This window comes from Caretta caretta, chromosome 2, assembly GCF_965140235.1.
Source record: "Caretta caretta isolate rCarCar2 chromosome 2, rCarCar1.hap1, whole genome shotgun sequence".
NCBI classification, from domain to species: domain Eukaryota; kingdom Metazoa; phylum Chordata; order Testudines; family Cheloniidae; genus Caretta; species Caretta caretta.
Genome location: NC_134207.1, coordinates 145,302,252 through 145,319,096, shown reverse-complemented (window position 1 = coordinate 145,319,096; position 16,845 = coordinate 145,302,252). Strand labels below are relative to the sequence as shown.

Here is a 16,845-nt window from a genome sequence, read left to right as displayed (position 1 = left end):
GAGAATGAGACTAATACTGAGTCACCCCGTGTTGTGTGCAAGGTATTTTGTGTTCAATTATGTATGATTTTTAGAAATTCTGACAAAGTTTTGGAACTGGCTGCATGAGATGTCCAGCAAATATCCCCCCAATTGAAGTCAACTCATGACAACCCAGTTTTTCTTTCTACATATTACGAACTGATGTTTAAGGAGCAGTTTTCCTGTTCTCTAGTGAGATTTGGAACTCTGTAACATATGCCCACCAGTACCCCAAATTTAGTTTTACTAGTTACAACTTTAATCCATAAAGCATTTGGGGTCCTGTGATTCTGAATTGTCTATGAGTCTGTGACCTGTGATAGTGTCTTTGAAGTATCATCCCTCCCCCTTTTTTTCTATCCTTATGAAACAAGTTGCAACGATCCATTTTTATGTTCTAGTCATATGACCTATCCAACCAAGTTTCAGTAATATCAGCTGTATCATATTTTTTCTCATTCACAAGCATCTCCAACTATTCTTTATCAGAGGGGTAGCCGTGTTAGTCTGGATCTGTAAAAGCGGCAAAGAGTCCCTGACAAAGTGGGTATTCACCCATGAAAGCTTATGCTCCAATACATCTGTTAGTCTATAAGATGCACAGGACTCTTTGCCGCTTTTACAACTATTCTTTATTATCTAGGCTGCTATCATTAGTATATAGACAATTAAAAATGTTTTTTCCTTACATGCCTCCTAGTCCTTGGATTTGTCATGTGCATGACACCTTGAGGTTGGTCTACATATTTGGGTGTTTGTACCATGATTGCCCCATTATTACCTTCACCCTTCATGATTATGCACTCCTGCTATTCCAGATAATCTACAGGAGATCCCCGGTATATGTGTCCCCCTTTGCATCAATATCCATTGCTCATCAATAGGAGAACGTGTTCCAATTCACATTGGTCCTGATCCGTATATCTGTCGCTTGCAACTTGCTGCTTCATCTTTTGCGTTGCTTTTCCATGGGTGCTTAGCACCCACCGGCAGCCAGCACCAACTGCCCCACCAACCCCCCCAGTGCCTTCCATCCACCAGCGGCCCCACAGGCCGCCGATCAACTCCTCCCTCTCCCTCCCAGCGTCTCCTGCATTCTGCAAAACAGTTGTTCAGCAGCATGCAGGAGGCATTGGGAGGGAGAGGGAGGAGCGGGGACAAGGCATGCTCAGAAGAGCGGGCGAGAACTGGGCCATTATTTCCTATGGGGAAAAATTCCCCGATATCCATCATTTTGGTATCTGTTGCCCTTTTCAAGAATGCAACCCCAATGTATACCAGGGATCCCCTGTATCACTCGAGATTGGTAACCCTACTACTGATCTAGAGGATGCAAGAACCATACAGCCACCTCTCTCCGTAGTAGGAGCCTCAATGTTCCACAAAACCAAAGCCTTTGCCCCTACACCCCTTACTTAAGCACAGATCCTGTGAACAAATTAGATATTTTTAAAACATGAGAAAAAAATGAGAGGCTTCAATATAAAACACAAATCATTTGCTGAAGTTTTCTGTTTGACATGACAGTCTTTCATAGCCAAACTACAAGTCAGTAATAATTTTCTCAAAGTACCAATAGCATGATATATAAGTGAAAAATTATTCCATAAAGCTGGTAATGTGGGCTAACTTAGTAATGGTTTGTGTGGAATTCTGCTAATATTTTAATATTTTTGTGTAGCTTTTGAATATCTTTTTTAAAGGCTTGGTCCTGCTCCCTGAAGTCAGTGGGTGTTTTGCTTTTGGCTTCAGTGGGAGCAGGACCTACATCTGATTTCTGAATGGTGGATGGCCAATTTCTGCTTGCCTTTTTCATGTGTAGCCACAGAGAAGTCAATTGGGTTGTTTATCTCAGTAAGGCTAATATAATTTGACTTGTGTTTAAATATACTAAATTAAGTCTTTTTTTAAAAAAGAAGCAATTCAAAGTTCTGCTTACATAAATAAATGATGATAAAAAATGGAAGTGTTGTTGTCCTCTATATTTCTTTATTTTAACCTCAATTAGCTCATTATGAAAAGGGTCTCACCAATCCTTAAAAATGATTCATTCATATTTTAGTAGTATATGGAAAAAGCTGATGGCACTTTTGGGAGGTACATTTGTTTTAACTGCCTTTATGAAAAGCTTCCTTGTTTTTTGTTGCTTTTAAGTTTTATAGAACATTTTGATCAAATTCAACTCAGAATTGGTCTTTTATGAATTAGGGCCTGATACTTCAAATCTTTAGTCATGCACTTAGTCCTTGCTCCTGGGAGCAATAACTATTCATGTGCTTTAGAGTTTACGGGATGGCACCCTTGTTTAGTTTAGTTTTACCAATCCTGAACTGGGAAGCGGCAAGAAAAAAGATGACCCTAGTTTAGATAAAGCATAGGATGTGCAATCAAGATACAGCTAGTGCTGGCCATTTACGATGTTCAATTGCCAAAAGGCACCTGCAAAGGTTAGGATTGCTACATTTTCAAATAGCAGCCTTAAAATATATTATAGGTGGGGCTGATAGTATCACACATTAAGAAGTTGCCTGATACTTCCCATTATAAACGTTTGAATCATAGGCACTGCCAGCACCCCCTGGCTTGAAGTGGTTTCCATCATATACAGGGTTTACAATTTTGTTCAATGGCTTTCAGCACCCTCACTATAAAAATGTTCCAGCACCCTTTGTATGAATTGCCATTTTCAAAGGCTTATAACTTGGCAAATGTGGGTGGATTTTCACAGATATAGCAAAAGGAACTCCCTGATGCTAAGGCCATGCCCCCCACCAAACAAATGTCATGTTCCTGCTCCAGTGCATGGAAATGCTAGAGCATTTCAAAGAAAAGATCTCAAGAATTTTTTAACATGGGGGAAGAAAACATTTTTCCCTAGCCGCGTTCTTGGAAACAGCTGTACCAGTTAGCTGGGGGCGGGGGGGGGGAGATGGAGCCAGAGGCAGATAGCTGACATAGAAAATGGAAAATTTCAATCAGAATGCTTAAAGTTTTACCAAGTTATAAGCAAGTGGGAAATTTGGGGCAACCATAATAATAGTTATATATATATATAGTGATACAGCAGGGCCAGAGGGCAGCACGAGAATGATCTTATTGGGTGCTGGGATCATAAGCCAGCCCACAGCTAAAAGTCCCTTTCCCTCCAGTCTGGGGAGGAGCTCCTGAGCCCAGAACTCAACTAAATTCAGGGGACCACGAAGGAAAATAACAGGAACAGGTGTGAGGGTCAAAGGGCCAAAACTAGGGAACCTGAAGGTGACACTGAGCAGAGAACCCCAGACAGCACCCGCTGCTCCTCAAAGGATATCCAAGGAGCCAGGGGATGCCACCCAGAGGAACTCTGCCTGGATGCATGAGCGGATAAAGGAACGAAAACAGGCCCCACAGTCGCAGAGCCCCCATTTAGTATCAGAGGGGATTTCAGAATTTATATCTTTGATATTTTATTTGTATTGCATATTGTGTAGCTTGTTTGCTGTAGAGAAAATATGGCATATGTTTTCCCCAAAAATTCTATTTCTGGGCACCTCTAGAATGGTAATAGCTGCATCTGTGGAAATTAAAGAGTGGACAAAATGTGTCAGGTTCCAAAAACTTTCAGTTGATGAGACTTTTAAAACATGCTGATGTCTAACTAGATCAGTTCCTGTGGGAGTTTAAGTGGAAGCTGTTGGACTCATTTTCTGATAGACTTCATATTTTTCCTTTTTCTCATGTGTCTCTAAGTACAAATACATTCCCTATGCTTGTTTGGTTTAGGATAAAAAGGAGAAAATATTTAATATAAAAACAAACAAACCCAGAATGTTACCTCAGCTGAATTAACCATTCAGAATGTGTTGTGTTTCCATTAAATCAATCTGATTAGTGTTTCTGGAAAGAAGGGGACAGTAGATTTTGCACCCATGAGCATTTGAAAAGATGCTGAATATCACTAAATGCATTTATATATTACTTCTCTCAAACTGAAAATGAATATTTTCTGGGAAAATGTATTTACACAAATGTATGTGTTAGTACAATTTTAAAAGGTAAACTTTAAAATTCTCAGTTATACCATAGCAATTGTAACAAAAGCCCTATCATTTGAGACATTTTGAAGTGAACACTGGAAAATATACTGTACTGGGAAAAATTCCACATTGGTAGAGGTTTTATTACATGAATTTAATGTCATTTTAATATTAACTAGTTTACTAACGTCTAATAGTAATTAGCAATAGGAAACATTTCTGTACTGTATTGTGATATCTTTCTAGAAAAAGAAAACCTGACCTGACCCTTTTCAAATAACTCTCTATTTTATCCTCATTCCTTTCAGTTTACAGTCCTGACTAGTTTGTTTGTTTTCTGTCAGTTAATTTTAATATTTTGGACATTGTGATAAAATTGAGTTAAGTGAAACATCATGCTATCCCTGTGGACACTACAAAAATTGTTTAAATAGAAAATGAATAGTAGGAACAGTGTTTAATGCATTTTTAGTTGCCTTTTAGTGCAGTTAGCAGCTAGAAATAAGGAAAAGGAGAATGTGATCAGTCAGTTTTTTGGAATCCACTAGCAAGTGCTCTGTGGACCACCAGTTGTCAACCAATCACAATTTGAGAACATCTGGTCTGTGACTATTAAAACACCTTTATCATAGAATATCAGGGGTGGAAGGGACCTCAGGAGATCATCTAGTCCAACCCCCTGTTCAAAGCAGGACCAATCCCCAATTTTTGCCCCCAGATCCCTAAATGGCCCCCTCAAGGAATGAACTCATAACCCTGGGTTTAGCAGGCCAATGCTCAAACCTTTAACAGTTGCTGGGGTGTAGGTCTTGGGAGGGAAGGGGTTGTTTGTTCCATTTTGATTTTTATACTCTTGATTTTAACTCCAAACTCAATTGCTTATTCAGTATAATCAGTTGCATGTAATTAGAGATGGCAATTTTCAGTTCAAATTACTTAGCTATTGTTAAAAGTCAACAAGAAATGCAGACTTACCAATAAAAGAACACTAATTCCCTGAAACCAATTTCCATTTTTCTGTCTATCAACTGAGGGTTAACAAATCAGGAGCAAAATATGGGAATCAAAAATTGTGACCTATCCCGATTTTCAGCTAAGTGTAGAAGAATAGGATATATTCCTTGGTTACTGCTCAGTGTAACACTGTTGCACAAGAGCAACCACTTATCAGATTATTTTTGTTCTATCTAACAAAGGCTTTCAAATCAGACTGTCAAACAATTATGATAAAGTGGTAGTTTAATAATCTAAATAAATCTTTACTTATTGGAAATATGCCGGGGTGGGCAAACTTTTTGTCCAGAGGACCACATCTGTGCAGGGCCATGAATGTAGGGCTGGGATAGGGGGTTGGGGTGCAGGAGGGGGTTGAGGTGAAGAAGGGGGCTCAGGGCAGGGGGCTCAAGGCAGGGAGTAAAGGGGCTCAGGGCAGGGGTTGGGGTGCAGGGTGCAGGAGAGGTTTGGGGTGCAGGCTCCAGTCTGGGGCCACTTACCTCAAGTGGCTCTGGGGTGGCAGTGTCACACAGCGGGGCTAAGGCAGGGTCCCTGCCTGCCCTGGCCCCGTGCCACTCCTGGAAGTTGCCAACATGTCTGGCAGTGACTCTGCCATGTGCTGCCCTCGCCTGTGGGTACCACCCCCGAAGCTCCTATTGACCATGGTTCCCCGTTCCCGGCCAGTAGTGGCTGCGGGGTGCCTGCAGGTGAGGCAGCGCACGGAGCCCTCTGCCCCCCCCCCCCCCCAGGGGCTGCAGGGACGTGGTGCCAGCTGCTTCCGAGAGTGGTGCGGGGTCAGGGCAGGCAGGGAGCCTGTCTTAGCCCTGCTGTGCCACGGGGCTGGCAATCCCACGGGCCGGATTGAAAGCCCTGATGGGCTGGATCCGGCCCACGGGCTGTAGTTTGCCCTCCCCTGATATATGCAATACAAATTAGCATTTTTAAGATCAATATTATTGTATAGTGGAATACATTTGTAGTTATATTATTGTCTAGTGTCTGTTTAGCCTGCTGATTTCACAAATAATTGAATTCATACTCTCAGCAAAGGTGCAAAATTATTCTACAATTATTATATGGGATAAGCTGTTAACAACCTATTACTTGGGTGTCATGTCAAACATGCATTTGAAATAGTGTCCTGTCAGACATTTGATACCCATGTTTAATTCTGCCTTAACGAAGATGCAAGGAGTTTGAATTTCTAGATTTTCATTTATCATAAAATTAATGATATGCATAAGTCACAAAAATAGAAATGGGCAGGTTGGTCTTTTAAATCCAATTGGGAATATTACACTAAGTCTGTTCTTATATTTAAGAAAGAATAGGGCTGGGTGTTGGTCCATTTATTTTTTTCAGTTCAGATTATCAGAGGGAAACTATGCTGAATCAGCAGGAAAGGTGTCCTGTTGTTTAGTGATGTTACTATGCTATCACTGGGACAATTTACCATGTTGGCAGTTTCCTCTGGAGAATATCTTTGAGTATTTTAGTCATAAATTATTTATGGAGGACTGGATCATTCAGAGCATTATTAATGGACAACACATGACCTTTTTCATGATGCACAGAAGGCATGGATTGCATGATATTCATGTTTTTTATTAGGACTGGCACTTACTATCCTGCATAAGTTCCATACCACACATGGTAGTAAATCACAGTATTCCAGAGAAGTGCAGGATTGGGCTGTTTATTGGTAAATTGCACATTTATATTAAAAATGAATTTATATGGAGACGGTCTGATTACAGAAAAATTAACAGATAACTAGGAATCGTGTGCTTTGCAGCATTTGGGTATAATACAGGATACACTTAAAAGCACATTCATATTGCAAGCTACTTTTTTACATTGGAAACAGCATTTAATCAACCATGAAAAATAACATTTTCCTGTTTGCAGAGGAAAAGAAGGGCATTAGTAACCTCAATAAGAATATAATTCATTAATACTCATTGATTTGTCCGTAAATCATAATTTGATCTACTGTAAATATTAATGACAATAATCATGTATGGCATTATTTGAGCTTTTACACAATCTTGGGTCATTAAGAAAGCATTTTCCAACCCCTGGGGCTGATATGCCTTAGGGAGGCACCAGACTAAGTTGGTGGGAGGGAATTGGGAAGGGCAAAGGAGAAGATTAGTAACAGTGTTGGTGGGGAAAGCTGCAGAACTTGAGCCCTCTCAATTCGCAAATGTGCTTTTACATCTATATAGCGGTAGGAGATTTCCTGAAAGCCATCTACCTTTCTCCCTGTTCCCATTATTCAGCAGTTAGCTATTTTATAATAAGGGGCTGCTTTTGTGTGTCTGCCTGTCTTCTAACAATGTTGAGTATCGTTGTTCTCTGCTGGGTGGACAGTCAGACCTACTCAAGCATTTGTGATCAGACAGAGGACATAAGGGTGTAATACTAATACCAACTGAGTGTTTTATGACATACCATTTGTGAATTCTTATTGTTTTTACTTGTTCAGTGCTTAAATTGGAATGGACCTGTGTGTTCACCTCTTTAATGAATGTTTTCTCTTTCTTTGGTGCAGGGCCGTATCTGCAGAAAAGCTGGCAAATCAAAAAAGTCCTTCAGTCGTAAGGAAGCTGAAGCAACATTTAAGAGTTTAGTGAAGACCCATGAAAAATATGGGTGGGTCACTCCTCCCGTTTCTGATGGCTGATATTTGCACCCTGCACATCAATGCTAAACAAAACAACAAAACCAAGTACTATGCTATCTCCTCAGTGCTGTACACCACCCATCCTTTTCTACTTCAGCTTCTGTTAGATACCATGAATGTCAAGGAGACATTTAAATAATTTGATCTATTTACAGAGGGAGAGAAAACAAATGCTGTTTAGGATTATGTTTTAGGACTGGCGAATGGTCATCTTTAAGTCACTTTAGAGCGGATGTTATGATTGTGTCATTTGCCCCATGCAGGCCTTATTGTCTTCGTCTTCTTTCCATGACAGCAGCACCAGACATCAGTACTGGAAATTCCATCCATTACTGCTCAGTTCATTTAAATGTAGAAACGAAGCAGTTAATATTTAATAGGGCAGCAGTGCATTGCAGGTACATGTTTGCTGTGCTGTTTATCTTTGTTTCCTAGCAGGTCAACATAACTTGAAGATGTGTCTTTATGTGGAGCTGTGGTCTGCTGTGACTAAATTTAGACCTCATGTGTGCTCTATATATGACCTTTAATTCATAAAAGCAGAATTATAACAATGAAAGATTCTGGTGTTGAAAAACTGTTAAATGAAATCACGCAATTGGTCAAATTGTTCTATCTATGCTGGTATTGTGGTATGCTGTTGTTCAGAGATAAACCAGTGTGATTAGATCAGGTGATATGTCAGATACCAGATGCACCCACTATAGGGCTCAAAGTCGTTGATGGTAGAATAGTTTTTATCTTCCCAGTACAATGCAGTACTCCTACAACAGCATGTTTGCCTGTCAGCTTTTCAACGGCAATACTAAAACCAAAAAACATAAATGAACCTTTAAAATTTATGAGTCATTTTTAAATGATGTGCCAGTAACAAAGTAAAAGTCAGATTTTTCAAAGAAAGTGGAACAATTGGTTTGTAAAGATGATTTGCATGGTTGAATTTTTTATTTTTCCTCAATAGACATTGTATGTACTTTGAGCCCCGTATCTGAGAAAACCCACTGATGTATATAAATGTCCTGTTATTTAATCATTAAGATTTAATTTTTCTCTTTTGTTCAATAATTTAAAAACTTTCTAAGACTCCATAAAATCTGGAGATAATGTTTATAATAATATATTGAAACAGCTTAAAAATGTGGAATCCAAATGGAAAATCATATTGGACACATTCTGAATAAAATCACCAATACCGTTTCATTGCCTCAAGATTTCAATCATTTTAGGCTAATTTTCTTTTCAGATTATTAGATGTATTACTGTGAAACACTAGAAATCTTACTGATACATAATGCCTGCTCTGGCAGCATTTTTAATAGAAAGCAGGACATTATTGATTGTAAAATGCAGTCCGGAAAAAAAATATAATGTGTTTTTAGAGAACTCTCCATTACATGCCTAACACAAGAGTAGGCCACTGCTTTTAATCAAAATGGCTGAACAGTCTCTGGTTACATTTTAACGGCACGGAAGAAGTCTTCATTTCTAACTATTTATGGTGCTTTGTGGGGTTTTGGCTTGATTTAAAGCTGCACAGAACAGAAAAGCACAAATGAATTAACTATAAATCAGAGTGTTGTAGGGCCAGTACAGCACATGTTTGCCTGTCATCTCTTAATTGGAGAAGCAAAAATGCATTAATCAACCTTAAAAGTATCTGACTCATTTTGCAAAAGAATTTTATTGTGTTCCCTTCACCCCCTCCACCCCTGCACCAATGCTGCCAGCCTCCATTGCCCCCTTGTCCAGTTCTCTCATAAGCATCTTTGTGCTTTCTTCTGCCCCACGTCTTCTATGCAAAACATCCTCCCCAAATTATTCCATAAAGCCATTACCCCCTTCTCCAAATCCCTCTTCTGCAAGACCCACTTCTTCCAACAACCTACGGGAAACTGACAGATGATAGTGCCTAAGTAAATGGATGTAGGGACTTCTGATTGTTTTGTTTGTTTGTTTATCTATATATATTTTGGCAAAATGACAGTCTCAAAACCATTTAGTTGTTTACTTAGCTGGCCTATGAAAACACATGTTTTTATTATGGTTTCCCTCACCCTTCCTCCTTCGTTTGTTACAGCCATTTGGTATGTCTTGCCTTAATTAAACACTAATTATGGACAGGACTGTCTTTTACTCTATTTTGTATACAGCTTGGAAAAATTTTATCTTATCCTGATTTGTGATTTAGGGTGCTACCATGATACAAATACATAAATGAGAATTTCTCCCTAGGACCTATTTATCATCTCCGTTCAGTGATGAGTCACACACAGCATTCAAGTGCAGAATGTACAGCTCAAAAAATTTATAGTCATCTATTTGTTTGATGTATTTATTTTTATAAACTTGATCTTTTTTTTTTTTTGCTTTGTTTGTTTCTGTTGCGGAAAAAGAAGCTAATATATTTTGTTAGGCATCAAATAACTTGCAACCTCCACCATGGTTACTAAGTGCTAGAAACATTGAGCACTAAAAGGAGTGAGAGAGATTTTCCTGCTAATGGGTTATTTCTTAGAACACTTACTACACACATCACATCAGAATTCTGTTAAAAGCAATCTATAATGCTGAGGTAAATCCACTGGGGAATGTTACTATCTCTGTGATTTATTCTCTGTCCTTTTTTTCCTATCAACTCATTATTTTAAACATAGAATATCAGCGTTGTAAAGGTCCTGAGGTCATCTAGTCCAACCCCCTGCTCAAAGTAGGACCAGACCAAATACCGTCCCTTATTTTTGCCCCAGATCCCTAAATGGCCCCCTCACGGATTGAACTCACAACCCTGGGTTTAGAAGGCCAGTGCTCAAACCACTGAGCTATCCCTACACATCCAAAAAGAAAAAAAAAATCCTAACACTGTTGCTGTTATTGCCTTTAAGTGGAACCCATGGTTTTGAGATACCCACAGGCATGATAATACCAATTTAATGTGACAAACTATTTGGGACATTCTGGCAAATAGTTATGGTCAAAGAAGAAAGTAAATGTCAAAATGTTTTGTTTTGGAAATGCTGCAAAGAGCCTTTGTATTTTCATTAAGCTCAATAAGGTCTTTATGTAGAGAACAGTGTCTCCTGAGGGGTCTTTAGCTAAAGGTCAAGTAGCCAGGTAGCCAAGTCTTCACCCCCAGTATCCTAGACAGGAGGCCAGGTTAGTCTTAGTCTATTGGTCTCCTTTGTCCAGGTTCTTTACCGATAAGGCCACTTGACCCAGAGACCCCTTCTGGATAAATGGTGACCATTCTTCCTGAGAATCATGTATTTCATGTTTAATTAAAGGGTTCTGTGAAATAAAACAGTGTAGATGATAGGTTCCTCACACCTATTTATGTATTTTTAAAATATATATATATATATACATACTTTCAAATGTTATTTTAAATAGTTGGCAAAACAAGGGGCATTGCTGCTAAAAATCATACTCCCATAACTAGAAGGCAGCTATCTCCATATCAGTCAGAGCTGTAGAGCAGCGGAAGCAGTGGACCAGGCGTTTGGAGTGCTTCATACAATGCCAAGCCCTTGAAAGGATTGGAGAGAAGAGTGCTGCATGGTGGCAGCCGTGGGGAAGCGATGGGTGACAGAAGCGGAGACTGTGGGATGGGGGAAAAGGAGAGGTGCAGTCTCCAAACAGGGCAGGGTGAGCTGGCTCCCAAAGTGCAGAGAGAGGAACATCCCTGATAGAGGAACAGTATAAAGAGAGAGGACACAGCAAGGGGAATAATGGGGAACTTTAGGGACAGCACTTAAGACTGAAGGGAAAGGGAGAGGAGTAGGGAATTAGAAAGGTAAATAAGATATACAGAAAGAGGGGATTTCTACAGTAGGAATGGTGTTGTGATGCCTTAGGGGTTCACCCAGACCAGTAAAGGGTTCTGTCACTGCCTGCCCTGTAACTTTGTGTTCTTTAGTCTGTGCAGCTTTGGCTCAGAGCCCTGACACCAGGAGCCTGCTCACAGCACAAAGGTTAAAAGCTATTCCACCCATTCAGTTACTCCATTTTGGTTGACCCCAACAATTCTCATTGTCCCAAATCTCCCAAAACCATCTCCACTGCAGTGTCCAGTCCCTCTTAGGGCATGTCTACACATACAGTGGTGAAGATGCTGTATGCGAATGGGAGCTCTCCCATCAGCATAATAAAATCACCTCCAAGAGCAGCAGTTGCTATTTTGGGGGGAGAAGCTGTCCCGCCACATAGTGCAGTTCACACCAGCGCTTATGTCAGTGTAACTTATGTCGCTCGAGGGGCGGGTCTTATTCACACTCCTGAGTGACATAAGTTATGCTGACATAAGCCATAGTGTAGTGGACATTCACAGAGGTAACACCAAGTTCACTGCCTCCAAAGAGCCAGTACACACAGCAGCTTGTTAGCTCAGCTGGGGTGGTACAATCCATCTTAATACACAGCACTGAGACAGTTTGTAATAAGACAAGAATAAGTTTATTAGCAAAGAACATAGATGTAAGTGATTTCAAGTTCCAGTGTAAGAGATATGAAAGGGTTACAAACAAAAATAAACTAAACAGAAATAACACATTTTCTACTGTTTAAAACTTAATTCTAGCAAGATGCAGTTTTGCCTAACCTAGTATCTTACTCACACAAAGTTTTCAGCATTCTCCAGCAGGCTGGCTGTTCCACCCAGGATCCAACCCTCACAGAATAATGCTGGTTTCTTTGTTCCCTCAAGGGATGGATGCCCCCGCTGTCTTTCAGCAGTTCCTTATATCCCCAAAATTTAGCTTTAATTTCAAAGTCAAGAAGCCCTCCTGGGGTTTCAGCTTTGCTCAGCTGTCTGTGTCCACCAAGAGACAGCACCATGTTAATTTTGCAGTCTCCTGAATTTTACAATGCAAATGATCTTCCTGCAATCTCTGATGCAAGTGAATAGCCCATTATCCTTGTCTATGATCACACCTGGCTTGGTTTGCAACTGAACCAAAGAGGTATTTACCTTACCCTTTGTCTGGAAAAAAACCTATTTTGCTTCCTTTGTCTGTTTCCAAACCATTATATCAGAGAATATCAATAATTTTACATACAGTATTTACATAAATTTCACAGTGATATTAATGAGCAGTGTATTAGTTTTCAAATGATACATTACAAGACACCTTTTAAATAAATATCATAACAATGGTGTGTGAGGTATATCAAGCTGATCAGGCCGGCTGAGATTTACTGTTACGTACCAGGGAGCACTTTACCATATCACACTAGGGTGCTCTTAGTGTCACAGGTATATCTTGATAGAAAAACATCTGAGCTCTGCCTACAATAACACTTATGCTATTTATAGCAATACTGCATGTATGCTGTTGCTGAAGAACAGGTACTAATTTTCCTACTCTAGACAAGGCCAAAAGGAGAATAAAAGAGGAGAAAACTGGGAGAAGGGGTAGGCAAACAGAGATGGAGGAGGAACGGGAGAACTGAGAGAGAGGTAGTATGAAGTGGAAACCAGAATAAAAATGGACAGCAAATGCAGAAAAAATGGTTTATAGGGAAGAAAAATGAACAAGATGGAAAAAAGAGAGAAAATGACAAAAGAGTGAGAAAATAGACAAAAAGGAGGTTCAGAAAAAGTGTCTGTGCCAGACCCTGGCATGGGAAACTATCATGGGGGGTTGCCTACATGCTAATATATTACACAGAAGGGGCTCCAATAAAAACTCATAGTCATAAAATGTCAGTTTTCTTTGTGTCCTGGGAAATGAAACAAGAGACACTCCTTTGCTTTGTCCTTTTTGTGACAGTTGTGACAACCAAAGATCTTGGTATAAGATGGGTATTCAAAAAGTTGAAGCCATGCCATTGAATGTAATGCAGCCTATCAGCCCCACCCCCTTTTTTTTATGCCTGGAGGCATGTATCTGTCACAGATCTTGAAGTGGCCCAGGAGACCTCACTAAGAGGACTGGCCATTTCCCCTTTCTGTCTAAGTTTCAGGCTATTAAAGGGATTTCTCCTGCACAATGGAGAGTTCAACACCAGGTTCCTCCATATTCCAACGTAAGAGCTCCAGGAACCTCTCTAAATAGGCTTGGAAGGATTAGATTTTTATCTGTAAATGTCTCCTTCACCCTACACATACAAACCAACAAAAATATTTCTATTGACAATAATTGAAATGTACAGATAGGGAAAGTAAGAAATGCTGCTTGAGAACTTCTTAGAGTTTGATTTTTGGCTATTTACTTTGTATATTTTGACATATGAAGTTGACAGTTTGTGGTTTAATGGTTATAAAGCTTTAATTTTTTAAAAATTTCAGTGTCTACTGTCATTAAATATTTATTGTCTGACCCTCCATTGTCTGACCCTCCTATAATTTCTCCACAAGTGTGAAAATGTAAGTAGAGAAAACTAAAAAAGCCAAAAAATAAACATTGATATTATTCATCAAAATAATAAAAAAATAAAAATTGAATTCTGCCAAGCATCCTTGTAAATCACCAGATAATTGAGCTTTCTGTAGCACCATCTGGTAAGGAGGAAGATGAAGCAGCCTGTTCAGGAATATCATTTTCCATCTACCCTTCCAAAACCAGATGGGCTTTCAGAAACCATGTCTCTTAAGGAAGATGGAAGTTTGAAGATGGGGTTTAGCTCTAAGCAGACAGACTCCAGGATTGAGAAGGCCACAAAACTGCATATGGACATTGGGTAAAGAGACCATAAGGTTAGTGGAGAGGACTCTCAATGAAATCATACACAAGTGGAGAAACCACAGAAGTAATAGTATGTTACTTCCTGTGGAGACACATCTCCAGAAGCCATCTTGTTCTTGTTCTCTGGGCATCTAGAAATAGATCTCAGATACTAAGAAGCCTCACGGATTAAAGGATTCTCAGAATTTGCCTCAGGCACCACTCTAGAATAAATGAGTCTATTCAGGGAGCACCCAGATCCAAAATTTCAGCTCCTCAGAGATGATCTCCTGGCTTATCTTTCTTGTAGTCCAATTTTACTACAAATACTATCACACATAATGCTTACTTCCCTAGGTAGTCCCACTGAAGCCAACTGTTGTGTTTAGAACAGTGCGGGGTTCCAAAGAGGTTGGAGCTAGGCTGTTCCCAGTGGTGGCATGACAGAACAAAAATCAATGGTCTCAAGTTGCAGTGGGGGAGGTCTAGGTTGGACATGAGGAAAAACTCTTTCACTAGGAGGGTGGTGAAGCAGTGGAATGTGTTACCTAGGGAGGTGGTGGAATCTCCATCCTTAGAGGTTTTTAAGGCCCGGCTTGACAAAGCCCTGGCTGGGATGATTTAGTTGGAGTTGGATTAGATGACCTCCTCAAGTCTCCTCCAACCCTAATCTTCTATTATTCTATGATCCCTGACCAGGGTTCCATTTTGCAGCATAGATGGGATGATAAATGTGTCTCTGCATTGTGAATTTTAGCACGGTTTAGGGACAAGCATTTGTGTGCACTACAAAATGGAATGATTTTCAAACTAGGTCAAAGGACAACTAGGTTGAAAGAAAGTCACTCACTAATATCAACACAGCTGTAGTGGAGAAGGGCTGTAGACTGCTGTAATTTATACATCCAAGGGTGCAGAAGGGAGGTGTTGCAGCAGGAACAGCGGCCAGAAGGACTTTGCAAGAAGTTATAAAATAAAGAAGATATAGCATATTTAATTATCTTACACTCTCCTATTAGCATCTTCTGTATTCTTTACATGTCACCAATGTATACTTATATCCATGTGTAACTTGTATCTCCATATGTCACCTCTGAATTTGACTATATGAGTTATACACTAATATTCTAAAGAACCATTGTAATGTGTCATTTAAATTCATTTTAAAAATCCTGAATTTTCTTCTACAGCACTCAAATAATATACTGTCATGTGTCATATTATGTAGAAGCATAAATGCTTTCTCATACCACCAAGCCTAAGGCCAATCAATGATAACACAGTTCACAAAGAAAAATTAGAAACAATATAGTTTGGATATCCGACTTGTTCTTTTTCCTACTTGCTTTATCTTCTAACCTCCAAAATGTAACACCATAATGACAGCAGCACAGTGATGACATTAGTCGCATTATTGCCAGCAGCTGGTATCTTGATTTATTTTTAATGATATCTTCAGTCTATGTTATTACAAAAATACCATCTCAGGAATCCTATTCCTTTCAGCTGAGGTGACAAGTAAATTTTAATGTAGGAAGGAGCATATACATTGTGGATGTGTTTCACAAAGTGAGAATTCAGAATTATCTCTGCACCCTATAAAAAACTTCCTGGTCTAATCTCAGTGGTTGCCAGTATATTAACATACATTATCTTATGTTATCAGCTATTCTGTGTTTTTTTACTCTATGATCTTTTGTGATTTAAATTATTTGTGGTTCACTAAATGAAGTCTTTGAGGCATGTCACGAGTATTCTCCATAAAAATCAGTGAAATGTAACTGAACCAAATCTAATTAAGTGTCTGTGTGATTTAAAAGACTTCTCCTTGAGCTGTCATTTGCATTAAAAAGATTTGTAGACTTGTTTACCACAGATTCACCCTCAAAGGTTCTCAACATAGCTACAACTGTGAATTCAGCACAAAACCCATAATATAATGTATTAGTGCATTGAAAGTGAACAACTCCTAAAGAAGTAACAATTTTTGCACAGACGTTGGAATCATGTAATTCTGATAATATGTGTTAACATAACAAAATCATATTATTCCTTAACTTGGATGTAATTTCTATTGTTATTATGAAATTACTTCTGCTATAACAGTATTTTGGGATAACTACTTTAATTATCAAAATTGTTTTTAGTAATATGTTCAGGTGTAATGAACTGGCTCATATGCAGGTAGTTACACAAATTATCTCCTTTGAAAGAATCTTCCTTCATTATTTTAAAACTTATTTTTGTATATTACAATGAAATCATTAAAATAGATGAAAACTGCTTTTTCCATAATACAACAGACATTATTCTTGGGAAATAATTAATATAATGTCACCCTTAATCAAAAACACAGCTGAGTCTAGGAGTGAACTATACCCGCAAACTTTACATACACAGAAATTAAAAAGTAGTGGAAGGAAGTTTTCCTCCCTTTGTGCTGAGGGAGGGGAGATAAAGCTGAGGGGAT

General features: G+C 39.2%; 1 protein-coding gene across 2 annotated transcripts in view; it reads left to right on the top strand.

Moving 5' to 3' along the window:
* UBE2QL1 (ubiquitin conjugating enzyme E2 QL1) overlaps positions 1-16,845 on the top strand; it is a 60,890-nt gene that overhangs the window by 31,938 nt on the left and 12,107 nt on the right. Inside the window, exon 2 of one of the 2 annotated variants that reach the window (XM_048839519.2) lies at positions 7,585-8,913. The exons of the other annotated variant lie outside the window; for it this stretch is intronic. Within the exon in view, the coding sequence (XP_048695476.1) occupies positions 7,585-7,716 (132 nt within the window). The 3' untranslated portion in view covers positions 7,717-8,913. Of the gene's footprint in view, positions 1-7,584; positions 8,914-16,845 lie in introns of those variants that run through there. 2 annotated transcript variants of the gene reach the window in all.